Source organism: Biomphalaria glabrata, chromosome 16 (genome assembly GCF_947242115.1).
Source record: "Biomphalaria glabrata chromosome 16, xgBioGlab47.1, whole genome shotgun sequence".
Lineage (NCBI taxonomy): Eukaryota > Metazoa > Mollusca > Gastropoda > Planorbidae > Biomphalaria > Biomphalaria glabrata.
Genome location: NC_074726.1, coordinates 8523709 through 8543207, shown reverse-complemented (window position 1 = coordinate 8543207; position 19499 = coordinate 8523709). Strand labels below are relative to the sequence as shown.

General features: G+C 33.2%; 1 protein-coding gene across 5 annotated transcripts in view; it reads left to right on the top strand.

The window, feature by feature from the left end:
- Positions 1 to 19499, top strand: part of LOC106071910 (1-phosphatidylinositol 3-phosphate 5-kinase-like) — a 58101-nt gene that overhangs the window by 26935 nt on the left and 11667 nt on the right. For 2 of the 5 annotated variants that reach the window (XM_056013832.1, XM_056013831.1), the window contains exons 26-41: positions 681 to 852; positions 1440 to 1618; positions 2545 to 2658; positions 3371 to 3479; positions 3807 to 3906; positions 4274 to 4367; positions 4846 to 4936; positions 5069 to 5270; positions 5921 to 6142; positions 6651 to 6747; positions 8116 to 8211; positions 8601 to 8678; positions 9291 to 9364; positions 9842 to 9889; positions 12940 to 13083; positions 18808 to 18906. In XM_056013832.1, the coding sequence (XP_055869807.1) occupies positions 681 to 852; positions 1440 to 1618; positions 2545 to 2658; positions 3371 to 3479; positions 3807 to 3906; positions 4274 to 4367; positions 4846 to 4936; positions 5069 to 5270; positions 5921 to 6142; positions 6651 to 6747; positions 8116 to 8211; positions 8601 to 8678; positions 9291 to 9364; positions 9842 to 9889; positions 12940 to 13083; positions 18808 to 18906 (1919 nt within the window). The remainder of the gene's footprint in view (positions 1 to 680; positions 853 to 1439; positions 1619 to 2544; positions 2659 to 3370; positions 3480 to 3806; positions 3907 to 4273; positions 4368 to 4845; positions 4937 to 5068; positions 5271 to 5920; positions 6143 to 6650; positions 6748 to 8115; positions 8212 to 8600; positions 8679 to 9290; positions 9365 to 9841; positions 9890 to 12939; positions 13084 to 18807; positions 18907 to 19499) is intronic. The other 3 variants (XM_056013833.1, XM_056013834.1, XM_056013835.1) reach the window with 3 other exon arrangements.

The following is a 19499-nucleotide window of genomic DNA, read 5'->3' as shown; positions in this document are numbered from 1 at the left end:
AAATGGTTGAGATCCAGTGACAATTATAACTGGAGTGCTCTGTTTTGTCATATTGTCTAGTTCATTACGATGCTTTTCCTACTCAATAGGCTGATAAGTTGAAATGTGCCCAACCAAACTGATATCTTAAATGAATAGTTCCTGCACATTTTTTTCATGTCACTCCATTCTCATACGGTAGTCAAAACTGTCAATATTATTTTAGTTAATATACTAAAAGTAAAAAGTTCCCCTTTCAGACCTTGCGATCCATAGGGCAGATGATGGATCACACCCGAAGGTTTGTTCAAGGCGATGCTTGATATGATAAGCCTGCTGTTGAAAAACATGATAATGAGGATCTGAGAACATGTCCACAGTTAATAAGGGTGTCATTTGGTTAGCACAATGACTAACTGCCTTTACTTTTCCCCAACTAATGTCAGGAACTCATTAGAGCTGGGTGGACTCAGAGATCCCTAAATTAAAAATCCCAGTCTTCACCAGAATTCAAACCTGAGACCCCAGTTTGGAAACCAAGCGCTTTACCACTCAGCCAGAATATGACTAGATTTTTGTTATTTCTGCTAAGATGTTACCAGTGGACATTTTAAAATAAATGAGATTTTATTTTCTTAATTTTTTTCTCTACTTTTTCATTGATATATTAAAATTAATTATTACTTTTTGTTGTTGAACAGCAAGCAATATGTCTGTCCATCCGCTACTTGTGAAAGGCCAATGACTGATCACATCCGAAGGTTTGTTCATGGTAATGCTTGCATAAACCTGCTGCTGAAAAAACATGATAACGAGGATCTGGGTGCCAAGGAGAACATCCTGATGTGGAGCTGGTGCAAGAAATGTAAACATGTGAGTAGCACTCTGCACTGGGTAGCACCCTATAATGATTAACAACCTTAAAGATGTTAACATACTGACCTTATTAGGTTTCTCCTTGGTATTCTTGTGTTGAAAAGCGATATTGCCTTCTCTCCACTCAGACATCATTTTCAAACTGTTTTAGAATATCTAAAATTAACCTATAGTTTTTTTTTTTGTTTTTTTTCATTTATTATATTCCTTAAATTTAAAAAAGTTTATTGAAATATTTTTTTAAAAATTCAAGTCACCCAATTACTGAGGTGTCATTACATTTTTGTTGAATTTTTTAGATTCAAATCTTTTTTTAAACACTTGTTTGTCCTCTTGGATATTTTAAAGAAATTTGACATTTGGGCTACAACCACTATAAAAATATCATTAAAAGTTATTTCAATTTTTAGTGGGGAAATACATAATTTCTAGAGTAATGATGCTTACTTATTTATGTTACTAGGCTTCCACTAAAAGAATAATCCCAATAGGTGGCATATTAAAGTAACTTGTTTTACTTGGTTAAGTATGTATATTTATTTCTATGCTTCATTGTAAACCAGTTTCTTCATGATTGTATTCAGATGACCCCTGTGGTACCCATTAGCAATGACACATGGAGCCTTTCCTTTGCCAAATACCTTGACCTTCGCTTTCATTCCACTTCCTTCTGGACAAGAGGATCCTCTGAGGTCTGCACGCACTCATTACATCATGACTATCATCAGTATTTTGGTCACAGGAACATCGTGGCCTCCTTCAGGTACATTTGGTGCTGTGGTGTTAAGTCTATTTAAGGAGCAGTAACAAGTTTCCATTTATTAGTTTCCAGTTTGTATTAAGAATATAATTTAATATAATTTTCATCTTTTCACCTATCATGTATTAGGAAGTCTCCAAAATTAAAGGAATCATAGAGCCCTCCAAGTCCTATACTGGATTTTAAATAGGGTCATAACAGGTCTTTTCTTTTTCTGCATTAAAAACACTTGGTTGTTTACATTTCTTTAATGTCTGTCAATCCTGAATATACTTACAAACTTGAACTAGATTTAAACTTAAACTCAAAGCAAGATGAAATAGTTCAGTTTTCTATCATGTGATTGTGTGGTCAGTCTAGTGTTGTTCAGTCCCTTACTTTCTCTATTCTTTTTAATTAGAATAGTTTAGAGCAAGGTAAAGCATAGAAAAACAATGTAAAACAGTGCAATGTAATGTAAAGAATTGTAAGGCAGTGTATAGAAATGTTAAGCAATGAGAAGAAATATAAAGCATTGTGTCAGCAGTATAAACCCAAATCATTAATGTTCAAACCAGACTGTGTTCAAATGGTAGGATATTTTTGGATTGTTTTTAAGCATTAACTACATATGACACAGACCACTTTCTGTTTAGACCAGGAATGATACAATTTTGTTTAATTAATATAATTACAAATATGATTAAGGATAGTCAAAACAGCACTTACTTATAAACATCTTTGAAAACAATAGCATTCTCATTTATTGTGTTGATAAACATGCAAATTTTGTATATCTGTTTATTATCTTAAATATACAAATGTAAAAAACCTAACCTCAGAGACCTTAGTTATACAGGACTTATTGAAAGGAATTTGAGACGTAGCATTTAGAAATGACAGTCCAATGAATCTTTAAACCTATGTATATGTTTTGTTTCTTTCCCCAGACACACGTACATCTCACTGAAAGAACTCTCGCTGCCTCCAACTACTGTCACACTGCACCCTCCAACATTTGATGTTCTAGCTCTCGGTGAAACAGTCAAAGAAATAACCTACAGGTTTAGCAACTCATTTCTTACAAAGCTTATATTAACTCTGTGTGTCTGTCTGGTCAAAAGTTCGTACACATTATTTCTCCCATACCCAATCTCAGATTAAGCTGAAATTTTGCACAATTATTTCCTTCACCTGACAACACATGAATCAATAAAAAAAATTAACCAAATAGTTAATCAATTATTGGTAATTAATTATTTTGTTAGATATCTTGAACAAGGGAAAGAAATAATTCTTGACAGATGTGGTTGTATAAGTTGAATTAGTCTCCTTGAGGAATGTTGAGCCCAAGTGAACATTTTTTTATGCATTTAAAAAACAATCCTGTAAACATTCACCAAGATACCCCCTTCTTCCCTTTCCCTTTCACAACTGGTCAAGTGATAGGATCATAGCGCATTGAGAAAGTTAGAAGCTAAACAAAAACTATAGGTAAAAATATTTCTATCAGACATGTTTATATTTTATATGTCTTCTCAATCATATGTATAATTACATGACTGATCCAAACTAATTGATACAATTACACTTAATATAAGCTTTGTGTTGTTTTTTTTTATGTATTTCTTGTTGTCTTTAAATTTTGTAGCAGGAATAGAACTAGTACATTTAACTTTCTTTACACCGCTAATTGTTTGGATCTTTAATTTATATTACCAGTGGGTCTGTCTGGGCTATTTGGTGTAACAGGGATTTCTTGTGTGTTTTTAACAGGGCCACAGAGCGCTACAGTCTGATGCTGGAGAGCATGATGAAATTGAAGCAAGAGTTTATTAGCGAGACACAGACTCGAGCCATTGCTGATATCTTGGCAGAGCAACAGGTACAGTGTATTTTCCTTTTTTCAGAGGTCTTAACTTGCAGTCTATGTTAATATCATAGCATAAAAAGGCAATTTTCTTCTCATCACTTTTAGCATGCACTTTCATCACATTAGTACTTACATTACTTTAGTACTTATATCACTTCTTGTGTTAGAAGTCTTAATGTTGAATTCTATTTGCAGTCTGGATACCAGGAAGTCAGGAGTTTATTTCTTTTCACAAAATTTTTTTTTATAAACTTCAATTTAAAAATATTTTTTAAAACACAATATCTGTTTATTTTTCATGCTTTTAAACACAAAATTTGTTGAATCTATTTTGAACAGATTGACAAAAAGAACTTTAGAGACTCTGCTACAAACATTCAGATGAAGATACAAGAACTGATACATTCAGTCACTGTAGCAACAGCCAATGGTTCTTATGGTAAGCCACTATTAGATTTGTTCTCTTTTAAGAAATTAGATTTGAGGTTATTGGCTAGTTTTCAGCCTAGCAGCATCTTGAAGCTAAGAGTAAAGAAATTTTCATTCAAAGATCTATGAGACAAGTACAGAAGAGTTGAACAAGATCTATAAAAAAAGAGAAGAGTTTCTAATATCATATGTCTAGCATTTGATTTGACAAATATTATTGCTTTTTTTTTTGCCATATATCCCTACAACTGATGTTTCTGTATAAATATCTATCCATTACATTCTCTCTGCATTCACCATGGAAAGATAAAATGTTAAAGCAATTTCATCAATAGGCATGCAAATCATTTTCTTTTCTTTTATGATCTTTATGCCAGACTGTGACATGACCTGCCATCTCTATTCCATATTTGACAATATTGTTCTGCTGAAAAGAAAAATCTGTGAGGACATCATGAAGTGGAACTCAAGGTGCATTTCATTGTTGCATAGGTTTTATGTTAATTTTCAAAACCTTTTTAGAGACATAATCATTAGAGGCAATAGTTCTGCCCGTAACTCTAATGATATCGGTTGTTCAGTAAAAAGATAAGACCTTACATTTGAAACAGATACTGATTTCTTAAAATTATTCCAATGGGTTTTAAGTATCTATATTTACAATTTTAAAAAAAAAATTTGTTTTAGATTTTATAGTTTAAAAAAAAATACATTTTCTTTATGAATAATGTAGTTGTAGGTCAAGCTAAACATGATATAATAACCTGTGTTAGCATATATAAAATATCTGTTGTTTTTTTTAAATTAAGTAAATATTTAGTTAGTTATATGCAATTTTTTTTTATCAAGAAATGATTTTTTTTGTTTAATAGAAGTAGTGAGAATCATGGAAAATTACTTTTGCTTAGAAATCCTTTACTTTAAAAAGTTTTTATTTTTCATTGTTTAGGGTGCAAGAATTCATGTCAATCCAGCAAAAGAAATCAAAGCCACCAGCAGCTAAAAAAGACAGAGACTCTGGAGCTTCAGCAAGTGATGAGGTACAATTTTGAAACAGATTTCTTTTTTTTTTTTTTAGAATTTGGCTTTTTAAAAAAAAAATTTCTTTCTCTTTGACTTACAATAATATTCATATAATTTAAAATATTTATGCAATTAATATTTTTTCCAAGTTGGAAAAATCCATGAAAGTTGGTTTTGAACGAAGCACCAGTAAAGTTGTAACAACAGCATCCTCTGGACTACCTCAGCCCTCACCGCTGTCACCTCCTGGCGGCGTGGTTACCATCACACTACCAGCACTGGCAGCATCACCTCCCTCTGCAGCGACATCTGTTACCACAGCTACTACAACCACACAGGAATCTTCAGTTGGTAATTGATTTTATTTATTATATTGTGTGATTATAAGCCCCAATAAGAAGGTGTTGGGGGGGGGGGGAGATCACTTCTAACCAAAGAAGAGACAAAGAAATCTGTGTAAGGAACTCTTCATCTGGATCAGTACAATGATTATTCAGTAATGAGTGTTTTGTGCTACCAATTATACAGTATTTGGCTGTTATTTTACACAGTTTATAAAATACCACACTACTTACATTTGGGAGGTGCAGTCGCTGAGTGGTAAAGTGCTTGGCTTCTGAACTGGGGATCCCGGGTTCAAATCCTGGTGAAGACTGATTTTTAAATTTGTGATCTTTAGGGTGCCTCTGAGTCCACCCAGCTCTCATGGGTACCTGACATTAGTTGGGTAAAAGTAAAGGCGTTTGGTCTTTGTGCTGGCCAAATGGCACCATCATTAACCGTGGGCCACAGAAACATATGACCTTTACATCATCTGCCCTATAGATCACAAGGTTTGAAAGGGGAACTTTACTTCTTACTTACATTCAAGTTGTTAAGTTTTTTTAAGTTAGTAGTGGCATGTTTCCAGAGATATTGAGGCCTAGCAGTATGGATAAAGAAAGCTCAATTATAAGACTGTTGAGTTCAACCATTTCCTTTTATCTCTTTTATTTTAACAGTGAATGAGAAGACTGACATGATTATTCCCACCATCCAGTGCACAGAGGTCCCATGTGTACCAACGTCAGCCCTCGGACAGCCATCAACTGCAGCAGCTACTTCAGGACAGCAGCCTAACACACCATCAGCACCCTTGGTATCACCTGTGACACAGCATAGCACTCCCCTGTCAGCCACTCTTCCTCCTGTAGGATCTCAGTCTCTGTTAGCCCCAACGGAAGGTAAGTCCTTTTCCTACCATGCCATTCCCACTGTAGGATCTCAGTCTCTGTTAGCCCCAACAGAAGGTAAGTCCTCCCCCTACCATGCCATAATGTCCATTCTATTTGATTAAAAAAGATTTTCTGAAAGAGATGTCAGGGAATTGAGAAGGAAGCAGAATAGCTTTTGAATATTTGACTTCCACTTAAAAAATAATTGACATGAATATAACTGGAAAAAAAAAAAGGATTAAAAAATATATTTACTAGGAACTGTTCAGCTCATTTACTATGAAATGCATAAACAAAAAGCGACACTTATCATTGTTATAGTTGCACTCTTAGCAAAGTTTATAATGAAATTAAATTATCACTTTTGCAGGATTAATAAACAGTCAACAGCCTTTTGACAATAAAAAAATTTTTTTAAAAGAAATTAAACCTCGAAAAAAAAAATTTGCAATAAATCTTAGAATGTTCACAAAATACTTTCAATAAATCACACATTTCTGTCTTTGTCTATTTCTAGAGATTGAAGACAGCACTGATGGCTGGTTCCAAGAGTTAAAGGGAGTCACGCGACGTCTACTGTCCACATCTTCTTTTGTTCCCATTTCTTTACCATTGTGAGTTGTAATTTGTAGTGTTTTACTCCTTTTGAACCATGGAACCTTTTGGCCATTACTACACCTGACCAATTTTTGAGGCTGATACACCTGACCAATTTTTGAGGCTGATACACCAGACCAATATCTGAGGCTGATACACCAGACCAATATCTGAGGCTGATACACCAGACCAATATCTGAGGCTGATACACCTGACCAATTTTTGAGGCTGATACACCTGACCAATTTTTGAGGCTGATACACCAGACCAATATCTGAGGCTGATACACCAGACCAATATCTGAGGCTGATACACCTGACCAATTTTTGAGGCTGATACACCTGACCAATTTTTTAGGCTGATACACCTGACCAATTTTTGAGGCTGATACACCAGACCAATATCTGAGGCTGATACACCTGACCAATTTTTGAGGCTGATACACCTGACCAATTTTTGAGGCTGATAGACCTGACCAATTTTTAAGGCTGATACACCAGACCAATTTTTGAGGCTGATACACCAGACCAATTTTTGAGGCTGATACACCAGACCAATTTTTGAGGCTGATTCACCAGACTAATATTTGAGGCTGATTCAACAGACTAATTTTTGAATTTGATACACCAGACTAATATTTAAGGCTGATTCACCAGACTAATTTTTGAGGCTGATACACCAGACTAATATTTGAGGCTGATTCACCAGACTAATATTTGAGGCTGGTATACCAGACCAATATTTGAGGCTGGTACACCAGACCAATATTTGAGGCTGGTACACCAAACCAATATCTGAGGCTGGTACACCAAACCAATATCTGAGGCTGATACACCAGACCATATTTGAGGCTGGCACACCAGACAAATATTTGAGGCTGGCACACCAGACCAATAAATATGTCTGTTTGACACACCCTATCTTACTTTATCAACCCATACATAAAGGAATGTCTGTAATTATAATAACATTAAGATGAAAATATCCAGAAAATGATATACTATGCTAATCATAATGATGGCGTCATTCATATCCTTATTTTAATATTTATTTAGTAAAAATGTTTATTAAAAATGTAACACTATCTCTTTTTTTTAAGCAATCAGAGTTATCTGTATTGAACAGAGCTACCTAGCATTCACTTGGTTAATATTTAAAGAAAAGAATTTGAATGAAATTTTGCTTTTTAATTCTTAGTCATCATTCTGTTATAAAAACAAACAGATAAAGAAGTACATTTTGATTACATCCAATCAGATTTGTATTTATCAGTAAAAAAAAATGTATTTTAAAATTATTTATGAATGATTTACATGTATTATATTTCAAACACTATAACTCAGATGTTCATATGTAGTAATTGATATGATATTTCTCTTTGTCAGTGAGCTAAGTGAGCATCACACGCTTCCAATGTGTGAGCGAGTTCCTATTATCATCTATGACGGAGAGCCTAGTTCTATCATTGCATATGCACTAAGGTTAGATGATTGAAGATTTTAGATTTTATTGAGGATTGAAAGTTTAATTAAAGTTTATAAGTGTTGCTTATATTTTTACACAAATCTAATATAGATTACATCTAGATCTAGATGTCCATATAATGAACCAATAAATAATCACACATATATACCTTCCTTGCTGGCTGAATCAGAAAATGCATATTTTCTAGCAGCTGATGGGTTCAATACCTGAATTGAACCAAAAAAATGTTTAAATTATTTTATTATATTTGAAGTTTAATAATGGAGGTTTGGTCTTTTTAAAAAAAAATTATTTTCTAAAATGTTTTTCTTGTTAACTGCTTACAACAGTTCAAAAGATTGTTGGAAATCATTTAGGTTCATGTTTCTCTTTTTGTTGTCAACAGTTCTTCTGAGTACAGATGCTGTGTCAGAGAATTGCACAATGCCACACGTAGAAACAGTTCAGATCCTAACCTGCTCAGGTCAGTTTGTAGCAGTGTTTTTCTAATTTCAGTTTGATCTGTTTGTTATTTGGACCTAGCTTCCCCTTATTTGCTATGGTACTTGCTGTTATGGTAAAAAATTACTGTTACTGTTTCATATTCAATGTGTAAGGGAGATAAAATATCAGTGCAGCCCTGTTTTCTTTATTTTAATCTGCAGCAAGCTTGAAATTATGATTTTGCTATTTATGAGAGAATATCTTATGTCATGTTTGACATTGAGTTACATGTACACATTTTCTCTTATGTCTGTAATTTTAAAGCTTCAATTTGTGTGTATTTTGTCTTTAACTTAAACCAATCTGAGCAATCATTTTCAAAATTAAACACACTAGAAATGAAATTTTTTTTTTCTCGATACCTATTCCAAAGTCTCACAGTCACTCTTGCTAAGGAAAACATCTGGTTAACAGCAGAGTTTTAGAATCTTTTGAAAAGAGTAACTGACCTTATTATAAATTTATTTTTATTTGTTGACCTTCTAGAAACAAATGTGATGTAAATTATATATTAAGGTTTTGTGTGTCTGTCCATTAAAAACAAACACTGGTCTTTAAATGATTACCAAATCTTTGTTTGTAACTTTAACAGCTCACAACCCAAAGGCAAACAAGTGGAAACTACTTTACCATTGGGTTCTGGAGGAGAGCTCACTATAGAAGCAGGTATTCTAGGTTTCAGGATTAAAAAAGAAACAGTTTTAAATCCTAGTCATTTTAATTGAATTATGTGTATTATAGGACAAGATACATTTTTGTCTTTGTTGCTCTAAATAGCTTTTGTCTTCTATGTAATGCATATTCAAGCACTGCCAACTTTAAAGAGATCCAAAATTATTTGATATTTATTTGCCAAAAAATGAGGTTAAGAATACTACCATCCTTTATATTCCAAAAGTGAAATTTTGATTGTTTCTTTTTTTAATTTGTCTGTTTTTTTTCCTGAACATTAATCTGTTTGTTATTTTAACCTCATCAGACAAAAGTCTTACATTAAATTAAGTACTGTAACACCTCGCTAAACAAGTTGCATGTTTTTCCACTTGACATCTTCCTATAAAGTGTAGTTGTCAAGGTTTGATTAAATATATTATTTTGAAGTTGGCAGCTTATCATAGGCTTGAAATAATGTTTTTATTTCAGTCTCTCGTGCAGGAGTTTACTTTTTTCTTGACGTGCCACACTATACAAGCAAGTTGTATTTGGTTTAATCCTGCCTTGCTTATAGTTTGAGTTGATCCTCATATATATACAACGCATAGGCCACTATGTTTCTAGCTATATAACTTTTTATGTTCTCACATAGGCTTTTTTTTTTTAAGTTTTTTTTTTTCCGGTTTTAATAGTTATCATATATATCATGATCATTTGGGAGTTTGTGTTTCAAAGTATTTTAATTGTTTTTTTTCCTAACCTACAATTAGTTGGTGTGAATATAACTGTGGGAAAATTTTTTTTTAAATATTTATAGGTTAGTACAGATTTATGTGTAATATTTTCAATGAGTTTGCACCTTTTTATATATATATAACATAACATTAACATACCTTTTAAATGAAGAACATCTATTAGATGGACTGTATATACCTTTTAAATGAAGAAGATAGATGGACTGCATATACCTTTTAAATGAAGAACATAGATGGACTGTATATACCTTTTAAATGAAGAACATAGATGGACTGTATATACCTTTTAAATGAAGAACATAGATGGACTGTATATACCTTTTAAATGAAGAACATAGATGAACTGTATATACCTTTTAAATGAAGAACATAGATGGACTGTATATACCTTTTAAATGAAGAACATAGATGGACTGTATACACCTTTTAAATGAAGAACATAGATGGACTGTATACACCTTTTAAATGAAGAACATAGATGGACTGTATACACCTTTTAAATGAAGAACATAGATGGACTGTATATCCCTTTTAAATGAAGAACATAGATGGACTGTATATACCTTTTAAATGAAGAACATAGATGGACTGTATACACCTTTTAAATGAAGAACATAGATGGACTGTATACACCTTTTAAATGAAGAACATAGATGGACTGTATACACCTTTTAAATGAAGAACATAGATGGACTGTATACACCTTTTAAATGAAGAACATAGATGGACTGTATATCCCTTTTAAATGAAGAACATAGATGGACTGTATATACCTTTTAAATGAAGAACATAGATGGACTGTATACACCTTTTAAATGAAGAACATAGATGGACTGTATATACCTTTTAAATGAAGAACATAGATGGACTGTATATACCTTTTAAATGAAGAACATAGATGGACTGTCTCATGCAAAAGATCTTGCCTCCTTTGTGTTCTCTTTTATCAGAAAATGTCTCTGACGGAGACGTATGTTAAATAATCAATATGTGCATACTAGAATACATTTGTTTCATAAGCTAATCATGAACAAAATAAAGGAAAGAGTCTATCAGTGTAGGAAAAGACTAGCCTGCTGTAAAAAAAAAAGCTTTAAATCATTTCTTTTCAGTTTAGTCCTGAGGGTGTACTATCCCTTTCTGAATGGCCTTAGGAAAAGTATCCTGCCCATAACCTGAACATGTATCATACTGGTCAACTAGTTCTTATAACCTTTCAGTTGTATAACTCACTCTTGTGCTGTTATTTGCCTTGTATCTGGGGGATATATTTTAGTGTTTGTTTCATATATTATGAGCCAATCCCAAACTTTAAACTGAAAGTGCTGTGTGTGTGGAGAGAGGGGGTATATTACCCAAGATAATTAGATAATGATGACAGTGTGTTTAGTAGCTGCTGTGTACAATGTATGGTCCAACAATGTCTTTGTAACACTGTTTAGGTCTTGAAGAGCTCATTATTTTTAAAGGCTGTAACACCATGCTATAGAGGTGCAGTAACACCATGCTATAGACGTGCAGTAACACCATGCTATAGAGGTGCAGTAACACCATGCTATAGATGTGCAGTAACACCATGCTATAGAGGTGCAGTAACACCATGCTATAGAGGTGCAGTAACACCTTGCTATAGAGGTGCAGTAACACCTTGCTATAGAGGTGCAGTAACACCATGCTATAGAGGTGCAGTAACACCTTGCTATAGAGGTGCAGTAACACCTTGCTATAGAGGTGCAGTAACACCATGCTATAGAGGTGCAGTAACAGCTAGCTATAGAGAGGTGTCATAAAACCATTTTATTATTATTATGAAGATACTATAAACTTACTTAAAAAAATAGTTACTCTTGCTTTCATGCCTGTGTGATGACAGTTTTGACACCATTTTTTCTTAAGATGAACTAAATATAGGGTTTTCGAGTCTGAAGATTAAGATAGAGTGCAGTGTTTCATCTGTTTATTCACACCTAGCCTTGACTTTGCCTTATCCAATGCAGATATTAGCTCTACCCAACATATATAAAATATACTACGTCTAATACTTTCTCAACAGAGTTGGAACTCCTTTGTGTTGATCTCATAATCTATATTCCTACATATTTACCAATAAATATAAAAAAACAAACTTTTAGCATTTTTTTTTCTCCTATTCATAGCAACATGAGGGCGAAACTTAATATGATGAAATAAAAAATATATACTGGCCTGCAGCCCATTGAGAAGTTATGCAAGATTGTAAAAATAAAATGATGTTTGTGTCCTACTCTATATGTGGACATTCTTCAAGTCTTTCATTCCTATTGATGTCATTAAAAGAAGGTATATTTTCAGGGGTCATGGTGGCTGAGCTTCTTAGCCGAGAGATTCCAGGTTCCAATCTTGGTGAAAACTGTGATTTTTTAATTTCTGTAATTTTAGGGTGCCCCTGAGTCTACCAAACTTTATTGGGTACTTGATTTAGTTGGGGAAAGTAAAGACTGTTGGGTGTTGTGCTGGCTGTGACACCCTCATTAAATATTGGCCTTAGAAACAAGACGCCCTTTACTTCATCTGCCCTATAGATCACAAGATCTGACAGGGTACTTTGCATTTTTAAATATTATTTATTTCTTAACAATTTCCTCAGATAATAGTTGATTTTCTGGCTTCCTAATTAAGCCAAAATGCCAATTAATGTTTTATATTGAATGTTGAAATTTATTTTTTATTTGCTGATTGGTATTGGAGGGTTATTTATGTTTTGTTTTTTTTTTTGCTTTTTTTTTCCACTTCTATGTTTGAATGTAGCTTCCAGGTTTGTCACAATTATATTCTCCTGTCCTTCTCAACCAGGTCGAAAGTCCGGTGGGGGTGTGCTGTCCTTTCTCAGGGGCAGCTCACGCGAGCCCAGCCCCCACCACACCTCTGCACACCACCGGGTGGAAGCTGTCCGCTACATCCCCGGGTCGGACTGGGGGGACAGCGGCGGCCACCTAGGTAAAAACAATGCGATTTTTTTTTTTAAGGATTAAAATACTTTAGGATTTGTTTGTCTTGTTTGTTGTACACTTAGCACACACTCTTCAAGAAATGAACAATGCAGGTCCTTTTTTTTTTTCATTCCGTCAAAGTTTTTTTTATTTTAGCTCGATTGTCTTCTTTGCACAGCTTTAGTCTTTCTTGTCACTGTGTTGTCATCACTGACCTTCATTTATCACACTTGCATGTTCATGAATTCGTAATTTTTTTATTAGACTAGGCCCTTGTAAATAAATTAATTTTTCTTAGAATCATTCGCAAAACAATGCTACTTACTGGCTGGCAGTGACACATTTTCTTTAGATGAATTCTGAATTCTTTGTCTCTATATTAAATGAGTTGTTCTGTATCATAGACAATTGGGTTCTTGCTCACCAGTCACTAAAGAGCTTGTTCAACAACTCTGTACTACATAATGCCTCCTTTAGATTGATCATATGGGAAAAGCATTAGAAAAAAAAATACAATCAAAATCAGATTGGAAATAAAAAGGAAAGAAAGAGCATCAACCAAAGTTTGTGTGAATGTCAGTTCCTACTCTTCATGTTGGTGCAGTTTAGCTTATTTTTATTGCCCAATAAACTTTTTATAAACTCTGCTTAATTACCTGTCAAGAAAACTCCACCTACCCTGTCAAGAAAACTCTACCTACCCTGTCAAGAAAACTCTACCTACCCTGTCAAGAAAACTCCACCTACCCTGTCAAGAAAACTCCACCTACCCTGTCAAGAAAACTCCACCTACCCTGTCAAGAAAACTCCACCTACCCTGTCAAGAAAACTCTACCTACCCTGTCAAGAAAACTCCACCTACCCTGTCAAGAAAACTCCACCTACCCTGTCAAGAAAACTCCACCTACCCTGTCAATAAAACTCCACCTACCCTGTCAAGAAAACTCCACCTACCCTGTCAAGAAAACTCTACCTACCCTGTCAAGAAAAATCTACCCTGTCAAGAAAACTCTACCTACCCTGTCAAGAAAAATCTAACTACCCTGTCAAGAAAAAATCTACCTACCTGGTCAAAAAAAATCTACCTACCCTGTCAAGAAAAATCTACCTACCATGTCAAGAAAAATCTACTTGCCATGTGAAGAAACTCTACATACTTCCCTTAACAAGAAAACTCTACTTACTTGCTTTGTCAAGAAAACTCTACTTTTACTTGTCCTGTCATATAAACGTTGCTTCCCCTGTCCTGTTGACTTAGTTTATATTGATCTAATACAAAATGTTTAGGTTTCAGAGTATTGATTTTCACTTTGCAATCAGTTGCGATTTATTGTCGTAACCAATGTTTTCAACATTTTGCAATTTTATTTCACCCTAGGAATGTTTCTGTCATGTTGTTGAGCCACTCAACTTCACAGTAAATGTTACTCTTTTGCCTGATGATTTAAGTGGCTGAAACCAGAGAGTCCCTTTCTGAACATCTACTTATCACTCATAAATTTTCTTGTGAGTAATATAGCCACCAAGATTAAAGTAACTTTCTGGTGTTTTGAGAATTCTACAGTGACTTATTTCCCAGTGTAGCTTATTGCACAAGCAGCAATTTCTTTGGTGGGAATATTCACAAAAAAAATAAAATTCTCTTCATGACTTAGACTTAAGTATCAAGTTTGCCGTTTCTGTAGCAATTGTGGTTTTACAGGGTGGGGTCGCCAGCCCCACGCCAAACCCTCCTCCTTTTCACCCAGGCTTGGGACCGGCAGATGGCAAAGTTTTTCTCTTTTATTTTTCTTATCATGCTTTTGACATATTTCTTTATTGAACTGCACAGATTACTGCACTATAAAATTTTTTTTATTGAATGTGGTAATTTAGTTTTTCACAGTGCATATTCTTGACATTGATTCATTAATGGATGCTAATACTAGATAGCACCCTCAGATACCACAACCTATTCTCATTGACCTAAAGAAAGTTAGTCTTCCTTTTACAAAATCATCTGCTTGTTTAACTTTTCACCATACTATCAACCAGAAAACAATGAAGACCCATTCTAGCTGTTTTTCCACTTTCCCAGTTCTTTTGTATTTGTATGGATGGCTTCCCATTCTCATGCAAAATGTCCTCTTGGTTCAGTCATCTCATTCCCTTCCATCATATCTCTGTGTCTTGTTGTGTCCAAAGCCAACCCACACACAACCCTCATTTCATACATTTTCAATGGACAGAAATTTTTCTTATTGAAACTTGGGTCATTGTTTTTAACGCTGTCTTCAGGCAGTTTTCCATTAACCCTTAACAATAACTTTCCCATCTTGCTTAACACTGATCTAGGACCATAGCTTGTGGTGTTTGTACTTATGAATTCAGATTACTCAGAACATTTCCGCTTCTACATTATTGGGTTTTTTTAAATCTAACTACTTATAGTTAACATAATTCTAGTAATTAACAGACAGTTTAATGGCATCGCTATGTCAACTAATTGCAATTTTACTTATATTTTCATGGCGAAAATTTCTGTAAAATAAGAAGTTTGAAAAACTTTTAAATTCCAAATAAAATTATAGGAATTTTAGGTTTACAGAGTTGAATCATTAGTTGTTTTGTTATTTAAAAAAACGTTTAATGAATTCTTTAATTTACTATAAATATTATAACTTTATGTTGAATTTGTCTGAACAGAATGTATATGTTTTCCTAGTTGGCATCTCAAATCTAAAATGTTTGATACATTTGTTCTACACAAACAGTTGCCCTGAAACAATCTGAGGCGTCTGCTGCTTTTATGTTTCTAATTTTTTTTTTTTTTTTTTAAATTAACCTCACTTGTACACTAGTTAATAATCTAATTAAAAATATATACATATATAACCGTTAATGTCTAAATTTTGAGCTAACAAATAGTACAAAATTATCATATTTATTTAATATTACTTACAATTATACTTTTGAATTAACTGTGGTAAGCTGGCTAGTTTAAAAAAAAGAATTGAAAAATAAACTTTTTCTTCTCATAAGTCATCTTTCCATTTTTTTCCTTTTCCTTTTTTCCTACTGGCATTAAGTTTGACTGCTGCGTTCAAGCATATCTAGATATTGTCTAAAATGCTTTGATCATGTATAATGTTTACCAGAATTTGTTTCTTTCGCTGTCATTAGTCTTAAATTAGGAACAGCGATTGTAGTTTCAACAAAAAAAAAAGTTTTTTAATACATTTTTTCTGTAACTAAACTCAGGCAATGCCTTTTTTTGTTTTATTTTTTAATGATGATGAATAACTAAATTGAAAATGTGTTGAAAAGAATTTACTAGCAATCCTAACGTTGTTCTTGGCAAATTCTTTCCTCTCTTTGCCATAAAATGACATGAAGCTTCCTTTCTTTTTAATACTGCTATTAGTTTTATATGATGTTAACTTTGTTAGACCGACAGCTATGTCTCTTTAGTATACTGTGCATTGCCTGTTATTTGTTGGGGGAAAGTGTATGCCACTGGACATTTGGCTTGTTGAATTGTTCTTATCATAAATTAGTTTTTACTACCTGAATACATTCACCCATCTCTATGATCTGGTGTTTCAAAAAGTGAATTGTAGATCACCTACATAATATATAACGAATATGTTGGGTTTTTTAAATGATTAATCCTAGAATAAATAAATAACTTTTTTTTTTTAACTGTATTGTAGCTTCAAGTAAAAGTTTGTTAAATGAATGCCAAATTTCTGAACATATTTTTTAGAGATGAAGATTATTAAGTCATAACCCAAACTTTCTGCGGAATTTCAAAGAATAATTTGGTTGAGGATTCAAAACTGAAACCATTTTTAGTATAGTCTGAAGCACCTACTTTATGGACCAGGCTTTCAGCCATTATCTTTAATTCCTTTCTGAATAATTGTTTTTATTACTAAAGTTAAAAGGTCTAAGACTTATTAAACTAAGATAAGCAGTAGACCTGGTCATGTGGTGTGCGCTCTGAACTGTCATTTGGTAGTCAAAGTTCCCAGGTTCAAACCCTGCCTGAAGTCATCTGGCATAGTTTTGTTTGAGATTTGGACTAGCATGTAATAATTATCTTTAGAATCTGAAGTAACATCCAAAATGAAAAAAAAAAATTTTACATACAAAACAAGTCTTTCATTATTAAAGATTATTTGTCTCATAATTTGTTTGTTGACCGTAAGTACTAAAACATTGTTTCAAATGTCCAGATTGGGAGGCTCTACAAAACTTGTTTTATATATTGAAATAAATTGCTAATGAATTCTAAACTGAACTTTTTCCTCTCAGTACTTTCTAGTAGGATGATGATTTCTGAATTCTAAAAGGACTTAATATTCTATTCTCTTTCAAATTATGTTTAGTGCATGTTTAAATAATAGAGAAAACTACAGAACCAAATTACTATCAAATCTTGCTAACATGTATATTTATATTCTTCTTTTTTTTTATCCTTCATACATGTTTCTGTTTGTCGGATTAGTAATAAGTGTGTCTCTAAACACACAATATATCATTCCCTTTTATATCCATCCCTTGCTTCCCCTCAATTCATTAAAGTTAGACATTTTTTTTTTTTACCAAACTATGAGATTCGCTGTCATCAAATTACTTTAGTTGTACTGATTCTTCTATATCAGTGTTTCCCAAAGTGGGGTAAGCGTACCCCCAGGGGTACAGGAAGACTTTTGAGGGGCTCCGCGTTGCACCTCATTAACTATGCTGATTTTTCTAAATGCCCATTTATTATTTTCTGTTAATAAATTAAAGTAGGGGGGGGGGGGGGAAGGGGTACTCAGCATATTACAAAAATTATAAAAGGGGTCCACAATGGTCAAAAGTTTGGGAAACACTGGTCTGTATAATGAATGGAATGCATTCTATTGATAAAATATTTAGTCAGATTTGTGTCTGCGTGCACATTTTAGAAATATATTTATTTGCTACCAATTTATTTTAAACAGTGAATTTAGCACTTGGCTAGAATCAGTTTACATCTTTACTATTTTACAATTAACTAATTTTGTAAACACTTTTCATCTAGTACTTTTATAGAATTGTACTTGTTAACTAATTGTCTATACACATTTCAGTGTGTGCTGTTTTTTGTTTAACTGACCAGCTTGCATGCAATGCCATTTATTTTTCCACTTTTGTTTAAGAGTGTGTATATTTACCCTTTTGTTTCTCTTGTAACAAAAAACAAAATGTTACAAAATTTTAATACTTAGAACTAACAGGAATGTGTGGATTTTTCTGTAACATGGCTACAGTGTAGTATCAATTGTTTTGATAATCTTTGGAGTTCTTTTTTTTTAATTATTAAATTTAAAATTTGCTTTTTCGAACTGAGAAATTTTTAATACTGTGAAACAAAAAGTGAAATTTTAATATTTTATTTTCACTGCATATAGATATATATATATTTTCAACTCAAATAATGTGTCATTTTTTAGAATGATTATGAACAAGACTTTTATTGCTAAAGCTTAGCTCCCCTTTCTGATTTCTTTTAACTTTCTTTCCTATTATTAAACACCTTTTTATTCCACCATGGTAACACTAGAATAACCGTCATGCTAATAATGGCAAGTGTAGGAAATTATTATGACCTTAATATCAGTGGCCTGGATGGCATATCACATTCCTTAATGCTTGATTAGTTTCTTATACTGACAGTTCAGTGGATAGTCTTTCAACTTTGAATGTATTGGTTTCCTTTCAGATGACGTGGATGCTTCCATCTTGTCTGATGAAGCCACTCCCTCCCCAGAGGAAAAGCCCAAAGTTGGCAGCACTGCACCTTCTCCACACATTGAACTTCGTGAGTTCTGCTTTAGGAACTAGCTGATGCACAAACAAATATGGCCTTGCAATTTTTTTTTTTAGATGGGTGGGGGGTTTAAGTAAGTAAAAAATAAGACTAAAATTTTTTGTTGAGAGGGTGGAGGTTTAAGTAAGTAAAAAATAAAATTATTTTTTGTTGAGAGGGTGGAGGTTTAAGTAAGTAAAAAATAAAATTATTTTTTGTTGAGAGGGTGGAGGTTTAAGTAAGTAAAAAATAAAATTATTTTTTGTTGAGAGGGTGGAGGTTTAAGTAAGTAAAAAATAAAATTATTTTTTGTTGAGAGGGTGGAGGTTTAAGTAAGTAAAAAATAAGACTAAAATTTTTTGTTGAGAGGGTGGGGGGTTTAAGTAAGTAAAAAATAAAATTATTTTTTGTTGAGAGGGTGGAGGTTTAAGTAAGTAAAAAATAAAATTATTTTTTGTTGAGAGGGTGGAGGTTTAAGTAAGTAAAAAATAAGACTAAAATTTTTTGTTGAGAGGGTGGGGGGTTTAAGTAAGTAAAAAATAAGACTAAAATTTTTTGTTGAGAGGGTGGGGGGTTTAAGTAAGTAAAAAATAAAATTATTTTTT